The sequence below is a fragment of the Gobio gobio genome (genome assembly GCF_949357685.1).
Source record: "Gobio gobio genome assembly, chromosome: 23".
Classification (NCBI taxonomy): domain Eukaryota; kingdom Metazoa; phylum Chordata; class Actinopteri; order Cypriniformes; family Gobionidae; genus Gobio; species Gobio gobio.
In genome coordinates, this window is record NC_137119.1 from 5,535,395 (window position 1) to 5,555,074 (window position 19,680).

The 19,680-nt window shown below is 37.0% G+C and overlaps 2 protein-coding genes across 3 annotated transcripts in view; one reads left to right on the forward strand and one right to left on the reverse strand.

Moving 5' to 3' along the window:
* The window catches only part of lyrm4b (LYR motif containing 4), a 113,207-nt gene extending 99,013 nt beyond the window's left edge, over nt 1-14,194 (forward strand). The window contains exon 3 of one of the 2 annotated variants that reach the window (XM_079806002.1): nt 12,685-14,194. In XM_079806002.1, the coding sequence (XP_079662128.1) occupies nt 12,685-12,753 (69 nt within the window). In that variant the 3' untranslated portion in view covers nt 12,754-14,194. The remainder of the gene's footprint in view (nt 1-12,684) is intronic. The other variant, XM_079806003.1, reaches the window with a different exon arrangement.
* A 1,824-nt stretch (nt 14,195-16,018) lies between these two features.
* ppp1r3g (protein phosphatase 1 regulatory subunit 3G) lies at nt 16,019-17,713 on the reverse strand. Its single transcript, XM_079806090.1, has one exon. It carries the CDS (start codon nt 17,622-17,624, stop codon nt 16,866-16,868), a length of 759 nt encoding a protein of 252 aa, XP_079662216.1. The 5' UTR covers nt 17,625-17,713; the 3' UTR covers nt 16,019-16,865.
* Nucleotides 17,714-19,680: the final 1,967 nt, after the last annotated feature.

Genomic DNA, 19,680 nt, shown 5'->3' on the forward strand with positions numbered 1-19,680 from the left:
TGGTAGTGAGTGATTGAATGAGTACTAGTGAGTGTGTGTGAGAGTGAGAGGGAGTGAGTGTGTGTGGTAGTGAGTGATTGAATGAGTACTAGTGAGTGTGTGGACTGGTAATCCCTACGTTATGGGGACAAAATGTCCCCACAAAGATGGCAATATCTGAAATCCTCATCCTTGTGGGGACATTTTTTGGTCCCCATGAGGAAAACATCTTATAAATCAGACTAAATTATGTTTTTTGAAAATGTAAAAATGCAGAATGTCTGTGATGGGTAAGTTTAGGGGCAGGGGCAGTGTAGGGGGATAGAATATACGGTGTGTACGGTATAAAAACCATTACGCCTATGGAAAGTCCCCATAAAACATGAAAACCCAACGTGTGTGTGTGTGTGTGTGTGTGTGTGTGTGTGTGTGTGTGTGTGTGTGTGTGTGTGTACTTGTCTACCTATCTAACAGGGGACCTTGGTGTCGTAACACACTCACTAACAGGGGACCTCTGAGCCAAGAGGGGACATTTTTCAGGTCCCCTGTTGGTCATGCTTTAAATCATGTTAAAATCAAGTAAAAACACTAAAAAAACACTCTGGTGATTTTTTTTACTTTTGACCAAGTGGGGACCTACAAGTGTGTGTGTTTAAATCATGTGAAAATTAAGTAAAAACACTCTGGTAATTTTTTTAAAACTTATGACCAAGTGGGGACCTAAGTGTGTGTGTGTGTTTAAGGTCATACTCAGCAGCTCCCCTGTAGGCTGGAGCAGGAACTGTAAGGGCTCTTAAACACACGTCGTTCACACACACTCCTCTATTGTTTGAATGGCCTGCTGTCCCAGAGAGACTCTGCTGTTTAACAGGCTGCTTACTAAAGGAACAAGCATTACATCTCTTTACTAGATACCCTGACTAGTTTCAAACTTTGCATTACATTACAATTAAATTCTACACAGAATCCAAGAAAAAAGGATTTAAAAATCTAAACAACCAGAATGTAATTAGAAGTTTTGTATTTTTTATTTTAACATATTTTAATGACAGTAGCCTATATTCATTGAATATTATTGTATTTATCAAAATAAACAGAAAATAGTACAAACTTTACTATTCTTTTAAACAAGTGTTAAGACATTATTAAAAAAAAAACATTTTAGCTCAAGAATTTGTATAAATAATGTGTGACTTTTGCCCCATGTAAAATGGGGTGTAAAAGGCCCACCTTACCACCTTATACATTTATGAGTTTTTTTAAACAAACCACTTTTGATTTATTTATGATTTACACAATGACTCGGTCCCCTGTTAGATAGTAAATCACGACACCAGTGTGTTTGCGTTGTCATTTCTTGCCATAAACACACGGTGGAGATTTAGAGTTTTTATAGCAATAACTGAGTTTTAAGAGTTAAATCAAGCAGAAATAGTTCTCTAATGTATAAATTTCAGATCCTCTTTGAATAATGATTATGTTAAACACAATGACTCGGTCCCCTGTTAGATAGTAAATCACGACACCAGTGTGTTTGCGTTGTCATTTCTTGCCATAAACACACTGTAGAGATTTAGAGTTTTTATAGCAATAACTGAGTTTTAAGAGTTAAATCAAGCAGAAATATTTCTCTAATGTATTAATTGCAGATCATCTTTGAATAATGATTATGTTAAACACAATGACTCGGTCCCCTGTTAGATAGTAAATCACGACACCAGTGTGTTTGCGTTGTCATTTCTTCATCTCAAACACACTGTGGAGATTTAGAGTTTTTATAGCAATAACTGAGTTTTAAGAGTTAAATCAAGCTGAAATAGTTCTCTAATGTATTAATTGCAGATCATCTTTGAATAATGATTATGTTAAACACAATGACTCTGTCCCCTGTTAGATAGTAAATCACGACACCAGTGTGTTTGCTTTGTCATTTCTTGCCATCATAAACACACTGTAGAGATTTAGAGTTTTTATAGCAATAACTGAGTTTTAAGAGTTAAATCAAGCAGAAATATTTCTCTAATGTATTAATTGCAGATCCTCTTTGAATAATGATTATGTTAAACACAATGACTCGGTCCCCTGTTAGATAGTAAATCACGACACCAGTGTGTTTAATTTGTCATTTCTTCATCTCAAACACACTGTAGAGATTTAGAGTTTTTATAGCAATAACTGAGTTTTAAGAGTTAAATCAAGCAGAAATATTTCTCTAATGTATTAATTGCAGATCCTCTTTGAATAATGATTATGTTAAACACAATGACTCGGTCCCCTGTTAGATAGTAAATCACGACACCAGTGTGTTTAATTTGTCATTTCTTCATCTCAAACACACTGTGGAGATTTAGAGTTTTTATAGCAATAACTGAGTTTTAAGAGTTAAATCAAGCAGAAATAGTTCTCTAATGTATTAATTGCAGATCATCTTTGAATAATGATTATGTTAAACACAATGACTCTGTCCCCTGTTAGATAGTAAATCACGACACCAGTGTGTTTGCTTTGTCATTTCTTGCCATCATAAACACACTGTAGAGATTTAGAGTTTTTATAGCAATAACTGAGTTTTAAGAGTTAAATCAAGCAGAAATATTTCTCTAATGTATTAATTGCAGATCCTCTTTGAATAATGATTATGTTAAACACAATGACTCGGTCCCCTGTTAGATAGTAAATCACGACACCAGTGTGTTTAATTTGTCATTTCTTCATCTCAAACACACTGTAGATATTCACTGTATATATTGAGATAACTCAATTTTATGGTGACTTGCATTAAAATGTTTATCCGTCTCAATTAAATTATGTGAACTGAATGACTTTTAACATTGACACTTTAGTTATTTAACCAACTGATGATTTTCAAGTCAGCAATCAACACACAACTGAGTTTTGACCTCCAAAATCTTATTATAGTGTATTTTTATGGTAAGTATTGGTGTTTTATGTTTTAAATCAAGCAGAAATCACTCTTTAAGGAAACAATTGCAGGTCACACTTTATACAGTGAACATGATTTCCTTAAATTGACTTAAGTCCCCTGTTGGATGGTAAAACACGACACCTGTTTGATTGCTTTGCCATTTCTTGCCATCACAAACACACTGTAGAGATTTTGAAGGTCAGAACTAAATTTTTTGGTGACTTGCATGAAAATCTTCATCCGTCTCAATTAAATTATGTGAACTGAATGTCTTTTAACATTGACACTTTAGTCGAAGATTTTCAACTCAACAATCAACACACAACTGAGTTTTGACCTCCAAAATCATTATACAGTGTATATTAAATTTAAATAAAAAATTAAAATTTCCTTACAAAACAGTTTGACTCAAGTTTGACTCTCTACTGCTTATTCATTATTGTTTATGTTACATGGTCCATGTTTACATTACAGTATAAAATTGTTCCTAAGTTTTCCCCTTTTATATAGATGGTAATGACTAAATATCCTCGCACACCGAAATTTTCACACGTTAAAAAAAAGATCAAGCACGTTTACACACAGCCTCTGAAACTTTCCTTCCTTCATCATAAAAAAAAATCTGATCAGGTTCAGTTTTCTGCATTCTTCGCATCCATAGCAAGCATTTAAAGAGGGGTTTCAAATTTCTGTGTTATTCATTTTTGTGTTAAAATTTTGAACATAAGTTGAACAGTTTAAAAAAGAAAGTGTGAACCTTCAAATTAGCCATTATAGTTCATAAAGTTTTGCTGGCGTTTGTATCTAATTGAGAAAAGAATGAATGTAAATTGAAAGATGTCGTCATTGAACGCATTTTGTGCCAAAGCAAATAAATGATCCACAGTTTAGCCACATAGGCTGATGTGATCCCTGAGTGAAGAGTTTTGAAAAAGTGATGAGTATTCAGAAATGTGTCCTAGCAGATGTTTAAAAAACCCTGTAATATCACTATTAGTAAGGGATCACTGTATAATATCAGTCTTTAAATGTGAGATATTTAAAGTGAACCTAAAGTATACTTGCAATAGTGTGATTTTAGCACAATTAAATATACTTAATGGATGTTTCGCAAAAGCGTTGTTTAGTGATATTGCGTCCTTGTGTTTCTGCTGTACGTCATCAGCAACTGTCTAAGTTCAATTACAATACTCAAGAACACATGTACAGAGGATGCACAAAAGTACCCGGATGTTATAAGATATATGAGTATAAATAACTCCATACAGATCTATTGTTTTACAAAAATAATCTATTGTTTACAAAAGGAGAAAACGTGTGTACTTTAATGAAAACTTGGACCATGTGACATAAACTGAAGTTAACAGCAAAAAAGAATACTATAATGCTGACTGTTGTTAGTGTTTTTTGTTGTATGAGTTAAAAGTGTATATGTTGGGTGAATCCTCATTGTGTTCTGGAAGAATGAGTTGATTTAAGACATCAATGAAGTGTTTTGGTAGTTTTAGCACATTTTGAACGTGAAATTAACTGCTTTGCTTTGAAAGGTGTCCTAGCGATTGTAGCTGAGAGATAGACGTCAAACAGACTCAAACAAAGACCCAGAATTCTGTGGTGTTACAGCACTGTGGCTGCTGTAAATGGCTGCTGTACGGTTTCTTTATGAAATAACAGGCACAATGGCAAAGATATTTCTGCAAAAACTCCAAAGTAATGTTCGGTTGCAGTGAGAAAGTCACAAGAGACAACTAAAAAAACTCATGCGTGTATTTAGCCTAGTGTAGATCTGTTTGCTTACACATCCCCCAAACTCCATTTACATATGAATACAGGAAAGGCCAAAGCCATTGTCTCACAGGTGAGGAACAGGCCTAACAGAGCTGTTACACCCATGTCACAGACACAAACTTCTCATCCAAACTAGAGAAAACGCTGGGATTTACCTGGGAAAATTAAATCAATGTACACTTTTTCCAATCCCTACGACACATTTTTCAATACTTGGGTCACTTTTTTAAAACTCTTCACACACTTTTTCACACAAATTCACACAACTGAATTTCAGCTTGGCACAGCAGTTATTTTAGTGTTCAAAATGCACTAAAACTACCAAAAAGGACCCAACAAACACACTTTTTCAATCATAAAACACAGACCTAAAACACATGATCATTACACAATGTTTTCTTCTGTAAAATTTTCTTTTCAAAAAAAGACTTACACTATAATTCACTGCAGTTTATGTTACATGGTCCTTGGTCCAGTACAGTATAACATTATTCCTAAATTTTTCCCTTTTGAATGGATGGCAATGCAATTTAAAAACTAACACCAGCTAAATCTATTTGTTTTGATAGTGTTTTAGATTCAAAATATATTTCAATATGGTATTACTGTCGAAATGTAGCAAATGTCTATTTTTTTTAAACATAAGTTTAACAGTTTTGAAAAGAGAATGTAAAAATGTTCAAATTGGCCTGTATAGTACATAATGTTTTGGTGGTGTTTGTGTCAAAGTCAGAAAAGAATGAATGTAAATTGAAAGATGTCGTCATTGAACACATTTTGTGCCCAAAGCAATGAAAAATGATCCAGAGTTTAGCCACATAGACTGATGTGATCACTGAGTGAAGACAAAAAGTGAACAGTGAAAAAGTGATGAGGATTGAGAAATGTGTCCCAGCAAATGTAAAAAAAATAAATAAAAATAAAACTGTTGACATGTTTTAAATTGTTTTAAAAATTAAATTAAATATATTTTCATCTTATTAGAAGTGATATTTTCTTGGTGTTTAGCCCCACAGCTTTCTGCATATCGCTTTACGTTTTTTTTTTTTTATTGCATTGGCCAATACTAAATTGATATGTTAAAAACTGTGAATAATTTTTCATTGCTTTCACACAAAATGCATTCAATGACCACATTTTCCAAAATCCACGAACACTTTTGTTATTCGTACCTAACTATCTGCAAAACTATATATTTTTAGCACATTCTTTGAATGCTAACACACTGCTTTCAGAACTGATCAAACACATTCAAGTCAGAACGATGATCAACTCATTTCTGCAGGAATTATACTGAAATATAAAATCTTAAAATCCAAAGGGACCCACTTTATATTAGGTGGCCTTAACTACTATGTACTAACATTTTAATTATCCATTTGATACAATGCACTTATTGTGTACATACATGTCTTTACATTGTACTTACATTTTTAAATATACCTGCATGTAATTACATCTGTAATTAATTTCTGTAGTTACATTTGTAATTACACTGTTGACACTTCCCTTACATCTAACCCTACCTTTAAACTTACCAATACAACCACACCTGACCCTACCCGTATCCCACCTCAATATCAGCAAAAGTGTTTTGCAATACAATATGAACACAATAAGTACATTGTACCTATTTAAGTACATAGTAGTTAAGGCCCCCTAATATAAAGTGGGGCCATCTAAAGTCATAATTTATCATTGATTTGGCATAAAATACATTCAATGGCGACATCTTTCGATTTATAAGAATTATTTTCTTACTTCAACACAAACACCACCAAAACATTATGAACTGTATAGGCCAATTTGAAAAATTTCTGATTCTCTTTTCAAAACTCCCCAACTTATGTTCAAAACTTAACTAAAATTAATTAAAAAAAACAAAACAATTTGCTACATTTCGGCAGTATTACCATATTGAAATATTGGGTGATTCTTTTGAATCCTCAGAATCCTTTTTGGTAGTTTTAGTGCATTTTGAACACTAAAATAACTGCTGTGCCAAGCTGAAATTCAGTTGTGTGAATTTGTGTGAAAAAGTGTGTGAAGAGTTTTAAAAAAGTGACCCAAGTATTGAAAAATGTGTCGTAGGGATTGGAAAAAGTGTACATTGATTTAATTTTCCCAGGTAAATCCCAGCGTTTTCTCTAGTTTGGATGAGAAGTTTGTGTCTGTGACATGGGTGTAACAGCTCTGTTAGGCCTGTTCCTCACCTGTGAGACAATGGCTTTGGCCTTTCCTGTATTCATATGTAAATGGAGTTTGGGGGATGTGTAAGCAAACAGATCTACACTAGGCTAAATACACGCATGAGTTTTTTTAGTTGTCTCTTGTGACTTTCTCACTGCAACCGAACATTACTTTGGAGTTTTTGCAGAAATATCTTTGCCATTGTGCCTGTTATTTCATAAAGAAACCGTACAGCAGCCATTTACAGCAGCCACAGTGCTGTAACACCACAGAATTCTGGGTCTTTGTTTGAGTCTGTTTGACGTCTATCTCTCAGCTACAATCGCTAGGACACCTTTCAAAGCAAAGCAGTTAATTTCACGTTCAAAATGTGCTAAAACTACCAAAACACTTCATTGATGTCTTAAATCAACTCATTCTTCCAGAACACAATGAGGATTCACCCAACATATACACTTTTAACTCATACAACAAAAAACACTAACAACAGTCAGCATTATAGTATATTTTTTTGCTGTTAACTTCAGTTTATGTCACATGGTCCAAGTTTTCATTAAAGTACACACGTTTTCTCCTTTTGTAAACAATAGATTATTTTTGTAAAACAATAGATCTGTATGGAGTTATTTATACTCATATATCTTATAACATCCGGGTACTTTTGTGCATCCTCTGTACATGTGTTCTTGAGTATTGTAATTGAACTTAGACAGTTGCTGATGACGTACAGCAGAAACACAAGGACGCAATATCACTAAACAACGCTTTTGCGAAACATCCATTAAGTATATTTAATTGTGCTAAAATCACACTATTGCAAGTATACTTTAGGTTCACTTTAAATATCTCACATTTAAAGACTGATATTATACAGTGATCCCTTACTAATAGTGATATTACAGGGTTTTTTAAACATCTGCTAGGACACATTTCTGAATACTCATCACTTTTTCAAAACTCTTCACTCAGGGATCACATCAGCCTATGTGGCTAAACTGTGGATCATTTATTTGCTTTGGCACAAAATGCGTTCAATGACGACATCTTTCAATTTACATTCATTCTTTTCTCAATTAGATACAAACGCCAGCAAAACTTTATGAACTATAATGGCTAATTTGAAGGTTCACACTTTCTTTTTTAAACTGTTCAACTTATGTTCAAAATTTTAACACAAAAATGAATAACACAGAAATTTGAAACCCCTCTTTAAATGCTTGCTATGGATGCGAAAAATGCAGAAAACTGAACCTGATCAGATTTTTTTTATGATGAAGGAAGGAAAGTTTCAGAGGCTGTGTGTAAACGTGCTTGATCTTTTTTTTAACGTGTGAAAATTTCGGTGTGCGAGGATATTTAGTCATTACCATCTATATAAAAGGGGAAAACTTAGCAACAATTTTATACTGTAATGTAAACATGGACCATGTAACATAAACAATAATGAATAAGCAGTAGAGAGTCAAACTTGAGTCAAACTGTTTTGTAAGGAAATTTTTATTTTTTATTTAAATTTAATATACACTGTATAATGATTTTGGAGGTCAAAACTCAGTTGTGTGTTGATTGTTGAGTTGAAAATCTTCGACTAAAGTGTCAATGTTAAAAGACATTCAGTTCACATAATTTAATTGAGACGGATGAAGATTTTCATGCAAGTCACCAAAAAATTTAGTTCTGACCTTCAAAATCTCTACAGTGTGTTTGTGATGGCAAGAAATGGCAAAGCAATCAAACAGGTGTCGTGTTTTACCATCCAACAGGGGACTTAAGTCAATTTAAGGAAATCATGTTCACTGTATAAAGTGTGACCTGCAATTGTTTCCTTAAAGAGTGATTTCTGCTTGATTTAAAACATAAAACACCAATACTTACCATAAAAATACACTATAATAAGATTTTGGAGGTCAAAACTCAGTTGTGTGTTGATTGCTGACTTGAAAATCATCAGTTGGTTAAATAACTAAAGTGTCAATGTTAAAAGTCATTCAGTTCACATAATTTAATTGACACGGATAAACATTTTAATGCAAGTCACCATAAAATTGAGTTATCTCAATATATACAGTGAATATCTACAGTGTGTTTGAGATGAAGAAATGACAAATTAAACACACTGGTGTCGTGATTTACTATCTAACAGGGGACCGAGTCATTGTGTTTAACATAATCATTATTCAAAGAGGATCTGCAATTAATACATTAGAGAAATATTTCTGCTTGATTTAACTCTTAAAACTCAGTTATTGCTATAAAAACTCTAAATCTCTACAGTGTGTTTATGATGGCAAGAAATGACAAATTAAACACACTGGTGTCGTGATTTACTATCTAACAGGGGACCGAGTCATTGTGTTTAACATAATCATTATTCAAAGAGGATCTGCAATTAATACATTAGAGAAATATTTCTGCTTGATTTAACTCTTAAAACTCAGTTATTGCTATAAAAACTCTAAATCTCTACAGTGTGTTTGAGATGAAGAAATGACAACGCAAACACACTGGTGTCGTGATTTACTATCTAACAGTGGACCGAGTCATTGTGTTTAACATAATCATTATTCAAAGAGGATCTGCAATTAATACATTAGAGAAATATTTCTGCTTGATTTAACTCTTAAAACTCAGTTATTGCTATAAAAACTCTAAATCTCCACAGTGTGTTTATGATGGCAAGAAATGACAAAGCAAACACACTGGTGTCGTGATTTACTATCTAACAGGGGACAGAGTCATTGAGTTTAACATAATCATTATTCAAAGATGATCTGCAATTAATACATTAGAGAAATATTTCTGCTTGATTTAACTCTTAAAACTCAGTTATTGCTATAAAAACTCTAAATCTCTACAGTGTGTTTGAGATGAAGAAATGACAACGCAAGCACACTGGTGTCGTGATTTACTATCTAACAGGGGACCGAGTCATTGTGTTTAACATAATCATTATTCAAAGAGGATCTGCAATTAATACATTATAGAAATATTTCTGCTTGATTTAACTCTTAAAACTCAGTTATTGCTATAAAAACTCTAAATCTACACAGTGTGTTTATGGCAAGAAATGACAACGCAAACACACTGGTGTCGTGATTTACTATCTAACAGGGGACCGAGTCATTGTGTTTAACATAATCATTATTCAAAGAGGATCGGCAATTAATACATTAGAGAAATATTTCTGCTTGATTTAACTCTTAAAACTCAGTTATTGCTATAAAAACTCTAAATCTCCACAGTGTGTTTATGGCAAGAAATGACAACGCAAACACACTGGTGTCATGATTTACTATCTAACAGGGGACAGAGTCATTGTGTTTAACATAATCATTATTCAAAGATGATCTGCAATTTATACATTATAGAAATATTTCTGCTTGATTTAACTCTTAAAACTCAGTTATTGCTATAAAAACTCTAAATCTCCACAGTGTGTTTATGGCAAGAAATGACAACGCAAACACACTGGTGTCGTGATTTACTATCTAACAGGGGACCGAGTCATTGTGTTTAACATAATCATTATTCAAAGATGATCTGCAATTAATACATTAGAGAACTATTTCTGCTTGATTTAACTCTTAAAACTCAGTTATTGCTATAAAAACTCTAAATCTCCACAGTGTGTTTATGGCAAGAAATGACAACGCAAACACACTGGTGTCGTGATTTACTATCTAACAGGGGACCGAGTCATTGTGTTTAACATAATCATTATTTACTATATAAAGTGATGACCTGTGATTATTACCTTAAAGAACAATTTCTGCTTGTCCAGTCCTATATATATATATTTTTTTTTATTGGTGCAAGAAATCAAATCTCACTCTAAAAATCTCAAAAACAAAGGACATTATTTGGGATTTTAGAGAGCAGAAACTATGTTTTATTCAAAAATAAGTCACACATTGAAATACCTTTACTGTAAAAAAAATGTGGGTCTCCAATTGAAAATTTTCTGTAAATTGATGCACTTTAATTCAATTAAAATTCAAGAAATTCAATTTGGCCAACTAAAAAATTTAGATGTGATCGGTCACTAGAAAATTTTCAATTGGAGACCTGATTTTTTTTTTACAGTGTTGGTGTTCTTGAAAATAAGCTTAAATGAGAGATGTGGACGGATCATATACTGTAAGTATGAAGACACGACAGAGAATGAATTTCTTAAAGATAACTCTTAATTTTAAGAATATTTTTATTTCTTAAATTCTTTTCTGTAATGTCCACAACATGGCTTTTTCTCCGTTGTGTGCCATTGTGTTCCCTGATGCCTGTGTGAACATTATATAATTATAATTATATATATATATTAAATAATGAAGACAGACTTGACTGCCAGCTCTCTTCCCTTTCACACACACAGCTCCATTGCAGGCTATGGAGGTCCCCTGTTGGATAGGTAGACATCGGTCAGGTCCCCTCTTGGCATGTTTAAAAAAAAAAAAAAAAAATGCTTATTTGAAGTTATATTATGAAAAAAGACCTTAAAACAAAATTTTGTATCTAAGTTTTGTTTCTTCAAAATGACTAGAAACACAGGTCCCCTCTTGGTCAGTGTGGAGTGATGGTCCCCTGTTGGTAATATAGACGTGTGTGTGTGTGTGTGTGTGTGTGTGTGTGTGTGTGTGTGTGTGTGTGTGTGTGTGTGTGTGTGTGTGTGTGTGTGTGTGTGTGTGTGTGTGTGTGTGTGTGTGTGTGTGTGTGTGTGTGTGTGTGTGTGTGTGTGTGTGTGTGTGTGTGTGTGTGTGTGTGTGTGTGTGTGTGTGTGAGTGAGTGTGTGTGAGTGTGTGTGTGTGTGGTAGTTTGTGTTGTGTGTGTGTGTGTGTGTGTGTGTGTGTGTGTGTGTGTGTGTGTGTGTGTGTGTGTGTGTGTGTGTGTGTGTGTGTGTGTGTGTGTGTGTGTGTGTGTGTGTGTGTGTGTGTGTGTGTGTGTGTGTGTGTGTGTGTGTGTGTGTGTGAGTGAGTGTGTGTGAGTGTGTGTGTGTGTGGTAGTGAGTGTTTGAGTGAGTACTAGTTGTGTGTGTGTGTGTGTGTGTGTGTGTGTGTGTGTGTGTGTGTGTGTGTGTGTGTGTGTGTGTGTGTGTGTGTGTGTGTGTGTGTGTGTGTGTGTGTGTGTGTGTGTGTGTGTGGGCATGTTTTCGTGAAATATCAGGACACAAATGTGTATAATGACATGGGTATGACACAGGTATTACAAAAAGAGGGTGAAATATGAGGACGTTCCCCATGTCCTCACTTTTCAAAATGCTTATAAATCACACAGAACAGGTTTTTTTTCACAGAAAGTGAACTGCACAGTCTCCTGTGAGGGCTAGGTTTAGGTTTAGGGTGTGTGTGTGTGTGTGTGTGTGTGTGTGTGTGTGTGTGTGTGTGTGTGTGTGTGTGTGTGTGTGTGTGTGTGTGTGTGTGTGTGTGTGTGTGTGTGTGTGTGTGTGTGTGTGTGTGTGTGTGTGTGTGTGTGTGTGTGTGTGTGTGTGTGTGTGTGTGTGTGTGTGTGAGGGGTAGGTTTAGGGGCAGGGTCAGTGTAAGGGGATAGAAAATACGGTTTGTACGGTATAAAAACCATTACGCCTATGGAATGTCCTCACATTTCACAAAAACAAACATGTGTGTGTGTGTGTGTGTGTGTGTGTGTGTGTGTGTGTGTGTGTGTGTGTGTGTGTGTGTGTGTGTGTGTGTGTGTGTGTGTCAAAATAATATTTCATCCAATCAGAATCAAGGATGCTTTAATTACACTCTTGAATCTCTGTACTCTTAACTCCAGTAATCTGCCATGATCTCTGTCGTTGTCCTCAGGTGTCTGTAGGGAAGATGTATGAGATCCAGAAGACGGTCATCGAACCGGAGGAAAAGAAGAGCGATTGATGTGCTGTGTGACGATAGAGAACTGCGGTCTTCAAACGTCAGAGACCTTCATCAGAAGGGTCCACTCTTCCTGCTTACACACACATTTAACATGTGCCATGAACACTGTAGTGTCTATATATCGTATATCAGATGCCATAGAAACTGTACATAATATATTGTTCATGCGTTGTTTGTTAGTGTTACAATAAATCCATGCCTTACATTTCTTTGAGTGGGTTTTCTGAAAAAAAATGACAGTTTTCATTGATCTTTTCACAAAGGGTAAAGGTGTGTGAGTGCCATGCGGTTAAAAATAGCATCTTCTGTTAGTTTTCAGTCAGCGATGGCCCAGTGAAACATGGGGACGGGTGTAAAGATCACATTACTCAATGCCTTTACAGATTGTGGATAGCAAAAGCAAACAGTTTTGTTAAAACTCAAAGCCTAAACATGTGGCCCTGTATGAAGTGCTTCATGCAAACAGAGATGTAGAGATCTAAATGAAATTATGCATGCGCAATTACATTTATTCATGAGGCAGATACTGTTGACTTGCATTAATCATTACAGTGTTAATGAGAATTAAAACAAGGCTTGAATATTTGATTTGGAGCTGTTTTATTGTATTGTGACATTAAAGCAAAATATCAACAGATGAAATATTTGCATTCACAGAAGACGTAATGCATTGAATATTATACCCTCTCGTTTTCTAAATAGCCATTATTCCTACATATTATCTAAGCGACCGGACACTGTTTTAATACTGAGTTTTGTTTTGGGTTATATTATATTGACTGTGCAAATTTGTGCTTTTCTTATAAACAAAGAAAAATGGAAATAAAATTCACTATGTTCCACAGGGTTGCCATTTCATCCAGGTAATGATCACAAACATAATCGGGCAAAAAGGACATGGTTACATAACAGAAGTCCATTGTGCTGCACTTTATCAAGCATAATTTTAATGAGTATAATCCCAGCTGGCAAATTAAATCTCTTGTGCATACATAAAGAATATTGGCATATGTTCAAACAAACATTTGCATATCGCAAAACAGAATGCCACCCGAAGTCAAACACATGCATAGACCAAACAAGCTTTGTGGCAAAGCTGGACTTTAGTTACAGTGATAGCATATCTCATATGCATACACATGCTGAGAGAGGTGTAAACATTCAGCTCTGATGTCTTCAAACTCTGTGTAATGTCATTCAATCAACTCCACATGAATGATTAATATGCAGCTCCGCTTTGTGTTATTAGCCCTTTATTTAGTTGTCTCTTAAATGTGCTTTTGTTCTTATTAAAATGAATACATTCTGACAAGTGAAAGCGTAAAGTCCAATAAAGCATCAAGAGTTTGTTCATTAAATTGAGAAGCAAATTTCAGCAAATGTAACTGCTGATATCCCATAATACATTGCTGTGTTGTTTCCTCTTAAGTCTCTGCATTGCAAAAAAAGTACAAATAAAAAACCTTCACTGTGTGTGTGTGTGTGTGTGTGTGTGTGTGTGTGTGTGTGTGTGTGTGTGTGTGTGTGTGTGTGTGTGTGTGTGTGTGTGTGTGTGTGTGTGTGTGTGTGTGTGTGTGTGTGTGTGTGTGTGTGTAAGTCTGTGTGAGGAAGTGTGTGTGGTAGTGAGTGTTTGAGTGAGTACTAGTGAGTGTGTGTGTGTCTGTGTGAGTGAGTAAGTGTGTGTGGTAGTGAGTACTAGTGAGTGAGTCTGTGAGTGAGTAATTGTGTGTGTGTGAGTGTGTGTGTGTGTGTGTGTGTGTGTGTGTGTGTGTGTGTGTGTGAGTGAGTAATTGTGAGTGTGACTGCGTGTGTGTGAGTCTGAGTGAGTAATTGTGTGAGTGAGAGTGAGTGAGTGTGGTAGTGAGTGTAAGTCTGTGTGTGTGAGTGAGTGAGTAATTGTGTGAGTGAGTGCGTGTGGGTGAGTGTGAGTCTGTGAGTGATTAATTGTGTGTGTGGTAGTGAGTACTAGTGACTGAGTGTGAGTCTGTGTGTATGTGAGTGAGTGTGAGTCTGTGCATGTGAGTGTGTGTGGTAGTGAGTATTTGAGTGAGTACTAGTGAATGTGTGAGTCTGTGTGTGTGAGTGACTGACTGAGTCAGTGAGTGAGTGTGTGTGGTAGTGAGTGTAAGTCTGTCTGTCTGTGTGTGTGTGCGTGAGTGAGTAATTGTGTGTGAGTGAGTGTGCGTGTGGGTGAGTGTGGTAGTGAGTACTAGTGACTGAGTGTGAGTCTGTGTGTATGTGAGTCTGTGCATGTGTGTGTGAGTGTGAGTGAGTGTTTTAGTGAGTACTAGTGTGTGTGTGTGTGTGTGTGTGTGTGTGTGTGTGTGTGTGTGTGTGTGTGTGTGTGTGTGTGTGTGTGTGTGTGTGTGTGTGTGTGTGTGTGTGTGTGTGTGTGTGTGTGTGTGTGTGTGTGTGTGTGTGTGTGTGTGTGTGTGTGTGAGTGAGTGAGTGAGTGAGTGAGTGAGTGAGTGAGTGTGAGTCTTTGAGTGAGTGTGTGTGGTAGTGAGTGTTTGAGTGTGTGTGTGTGTGTGTGTCCCTGTGCAGCACATCTGTAGTGTAAATTGTGTCATCATTTACTCATCCTGATGTAATTCCAGACCTTATATGACTTTCTTTCTTCTCTGAAACACAGAAGGAGAAGTTGTGGAGGATGTCCAAACTGCTCTTTTCCATTCAACAATAGTCTCCCATATAAACATGGCCTGTCAAGCTTTCAAAAAAAAAAAAGCAGTCCATATAACGTTGCACAACAGGTCTGGTTTCACAGACAGGGTTTAGATTAAGGCATCTTGAGACAAAACAATGGCACTGACATATTTTAAGATTGGTCAGTGCAAGTTGTTTTCAGTTAAAGCAGCTCAAACATGCATTTAGTCTGGGATTAGATTTAAGCCTCATCTGTGAAATTGAGGGATAATCTGGAGTCATACAATAGCTTTATGTGACTGAGAAACTACACAATTGAAGTCATTTTCTTCTCACTAAAAATATATGATTTGCATATTCATTGTTCCCGTTTCAGACAGATCACATTGTGTTTGTGCTCTGGCGGGTAAAACATCTAGAGAACGCCCTCAAGTTAGGCCAAGAAGATTTGTCTGTAAGGGTACTGTCTAAACACACAGTTACCTGACAAATATTTTTAAAGTAAACCTGACTCCCCATTTTCTTCCACCCCAGATAGGGGATTTCATCTTTATTTTTATTTCCTTTTAATTCCTATTATAACAGTTATACTATATATATTTTTTATTTTTTTCACTTATGACTATTTTAACTTCATTTCTGTGTAAAGCCCTTTGAATTGCCACTGTGTATGAAATGTGCTATACAAATAAACTTGCCTTGCCTTGCCTTGTTTAAACAGAATTTAAATGATGCAAATGCAGAAGACAAGATTATTTTTTTTTTTATCAGAAAATGACTTAAATTTCAGTCTGTTCCTCACACAAAAGTGACATGAGAATAGTTGAATACAGCACTGGAGACGTACGGGCCACCTTTATGCTGATGTTTGGAGCTGGACAGCCCTCGCCCGTATGGATCAGAGCCGCTTGGAGATTCTGCTAAATATATTCTTTCACTTTCCAAGGAAAAGAGAAAGTTAAAATGTCATTCATTTTGAAATGGATTTTAATACTAGGACATTATTGAACTTAATATTCAGTAATGTCATCAAATTGTTTTCACACTATTGGGTGGACAAAACTGAACTGAATTGAGCTGGATGAATAATTGACCAGTTTTGCAACATCAACACTGTTATTGAACTGAGCTCGAGCTCAATAACCGTAGAGCTGCTTCTAGCTGAACTCATTGAACTGAACTGAATCGAGCTGAATAATGACACGACCGTCTCTGTAGAGCTTCTGCCTCATATTTGATTGTTGATCATTGATCGTTATGTTCCTGTGAAGCTGCTTTTCAAATATTGTATAAAGCGCTCCAGAAATAAATGTGACTTGACTTGAAATGTCAGTCCACTCTATACATACAGTATAACCTTGAGCGTTTGCATCCCCTTGAAAGCACATTCATGTATATTTTCGTTTTAGTCATTTGTGAGGTCAAAACGCAGCGGTTTGGCGCAGCGTGCCGTGCGTAAAAGCGCATCATATCGCGTGGAAAGCCGCGGTCTCCGTGGACGACGAGCTGTGGTACTTCAGGGAATAGTTCAGCCCATCGTTGTTGTCCCAGAACTCAGAGTTATCCTCCCTCATGTACACGGCGAAGTGCACGGACGCGCTCGGACCCAAGAAAGGAGGCATGTACATGGTGAAGGAGAAGCGCTCTCCGCGCGTCTTGTCCTCGGTGGGCACGGGGATGGCTTGCGTGTCCACGAACGACAGCCAGTCGTTGAAAGTATACCTGACTCCCACCTCTCTCCTCCCCATCGCTCGTATGATCCCACGGACGTCAAACTGCATGACCGTGACGCTTTCCAGCGCGACGCGACAGCGCGCGAGCCGCGTCTCCAAGTCGCCGGAGTCCACGGGCATCTTGAACGTCGGGACCAGATAGTCCAGCGCCAGAGAGGATTTGATGTTCACGCACAAGTCATCCATGAACTCCCGGTCCTTGTGTAGGGGGAAACTCTTCAGCCGGTTGAACACTTTGGCTGGAATCTGAGGATCCTCGCTGATGTTGAAGTGCTTGATGCTCTCCAGATTCAACCCGAGCGCGTCCGCGAACTTCACGCGTTTCCTGCAGCTGTGGGAGATCTGGTGGAACAGACTCGCCTGCTCTGGATACGCGGGTAGGGACTTGGCTCTTCTTCTGTCTTTCAGGTACTCGGGGATCTCCTCGGGTTGAAGATCGTCATCCGAGTCCACCCCGTTCTCCATCTGCTCCTCGTTCATTATGTTCATCATGCCAGGTTTGTAATGTCCAGTGACAGAATGTGGAATCACTCCATGCGCAGACTTGGGGACAAACAACAGCTCCACATGAGCATATATGTGCAGTCCTATAGTAGTGGTTTGTCTAGTAATCAGTTACGCGCTGGTCACGTGGCTCTAGAGTCAGTGGGTCAAACAGACGCATGTCAACATGCACTTTCACACTCTCTTTAGAAACAGAACAACTCCATGAAGTTCCAATAAAGAGACTTTTTTTTAGGTCAGAAGTTTTCTTTTTCTTTTTTTTACAGATGCAGGGACCTAGACTGCCTGCCAGCCCACAAGATAAAAAAGTATACTACTGTAACTGATTGTAATGTAATACAACATCATGCAGTTTTTATAAATACAATGTATAATGTGTTATATATCTAATTGACAGTCATTCTATCGAGTCAATTTAATGCCGCATAGATTTGCAAAAGAATAAAGTATTGCAAAAGAAAATAAAGTTTTGCAAACAAAAATAAAGAATTGCAAAAGAAAAGTAAAGGAAAAAAAAGTGGTTCATTTGCAACGCAACTTTTATTCTGCGTTTCAGTCAAGTGTGAGTTTGCGATACTGTTTCCCCTTTGCGCTTCACTTTTCTGTGCGTTTCACTCATAGACAGTAAAGGAAATGGAGACAGCGAACCCAGAGGCTTCCACTGTGAAAAGTGAAGTTAGTTAGAAGCACTTCCTGATGGCTGAGCGCACTGCGCAGTTGTACTGACAGTTGTAAGTCTTCTAGTAGTTGTGCAAAGTGAAATCTGAATCACAGAATCTTGCAGAAACGGAGAGCGTGAGCAGGAGTGACTTTGAGAGTAAGTATTCTGATTAAGTAGTTTGTCATTTTGCATAGTATTTATTTATTTGAATAAATTGCCTCATAGACAGTAAAAGATTACCTGTGAGCTTCTCCTCCAGTATATACCTGGTTGTCGCATGGTTATGACGCAATCGTTAGCCTATTTTTACAAAAACGGCTTCTACTGGGCGATAGTGTAAGATACAAGGTAACGGAGCCTTTTATACATTGTCGTGTTTCTTTAGAAATAAACAATGGACAAATGGAGTCTTTAAACGCCTCAGATGTAAAGTTATTCGCTGTCAAAGTGACGCCAAAATGAATGGGAGTCAATGGGATGCTAACAGCAGGTGATGGCTTGGATAGCAATGGCTGCCCCTATGGAAGGTACGCATTCCGGGTGCTGGATCACCCCCTTGACATGGGGGGTGGAGTCAAGAAACTGGGGCGTGTTCAGCTGACATGGTCACGCCTCCCTCCGTGTGACATCATCTCCTCAAGATGCAGATCAGCACAGATGAAGGCACCATGGCTGAGAGGCACGCGGGTGGGTCGTTTCCTTGTACTCACACTTTTACTAGCATTAAAACGGGCATGGTTTAGTTTTGTTACGACTAAATGTGTGTTAAAAGCGTTTGCTTAAGTTACAGAATATGTTAAAAGTGGTGTTTATTATCAGCTGTGGACTACTGGCTAACACGAACTGTCTGAAAATAGCCAGCATCTGCTACCTTGTTTGGTCCGGATTTTCGGACTTTTCAGTTTGGTCCGAATCCATAGCCTGGATGCCAGCCGAATTTAGCCCCGCCCACAAAATGTTTTGCTCGGGCAATTCGGTCTGGACTCGCTCCATAGAGGAGGAATTATGCCCGAACAGAAACTGTTCGGACCAATGAAATTGTCAGGGTGGGCTTTAGACGATGATGGACAGATGATCAACAGTAACGTAATCATCCACGTCATCGAAGGCTCTTGGGTTGAATTTGCTCTTATCCTAAACGGAGAACTTGTTCGTATATGCATTCACCTTCACTATTTCTCTCAGAAACGATGATCGTGTTGGTAAGTACTCTGTGTATCCTTAAATTATTTTATTACTGCCAAAGATCGTTTACACTCATGTTTTTCTTGTAACGTTACTTAATCCAGCGTGCGTGCAGACAGGGTTTCCAAGTGTTTTTGCAATGTCGCGCACAATTGCTACTCAAAACGTTTGGTTGGCAAAATATGTTATTTTGGCAAG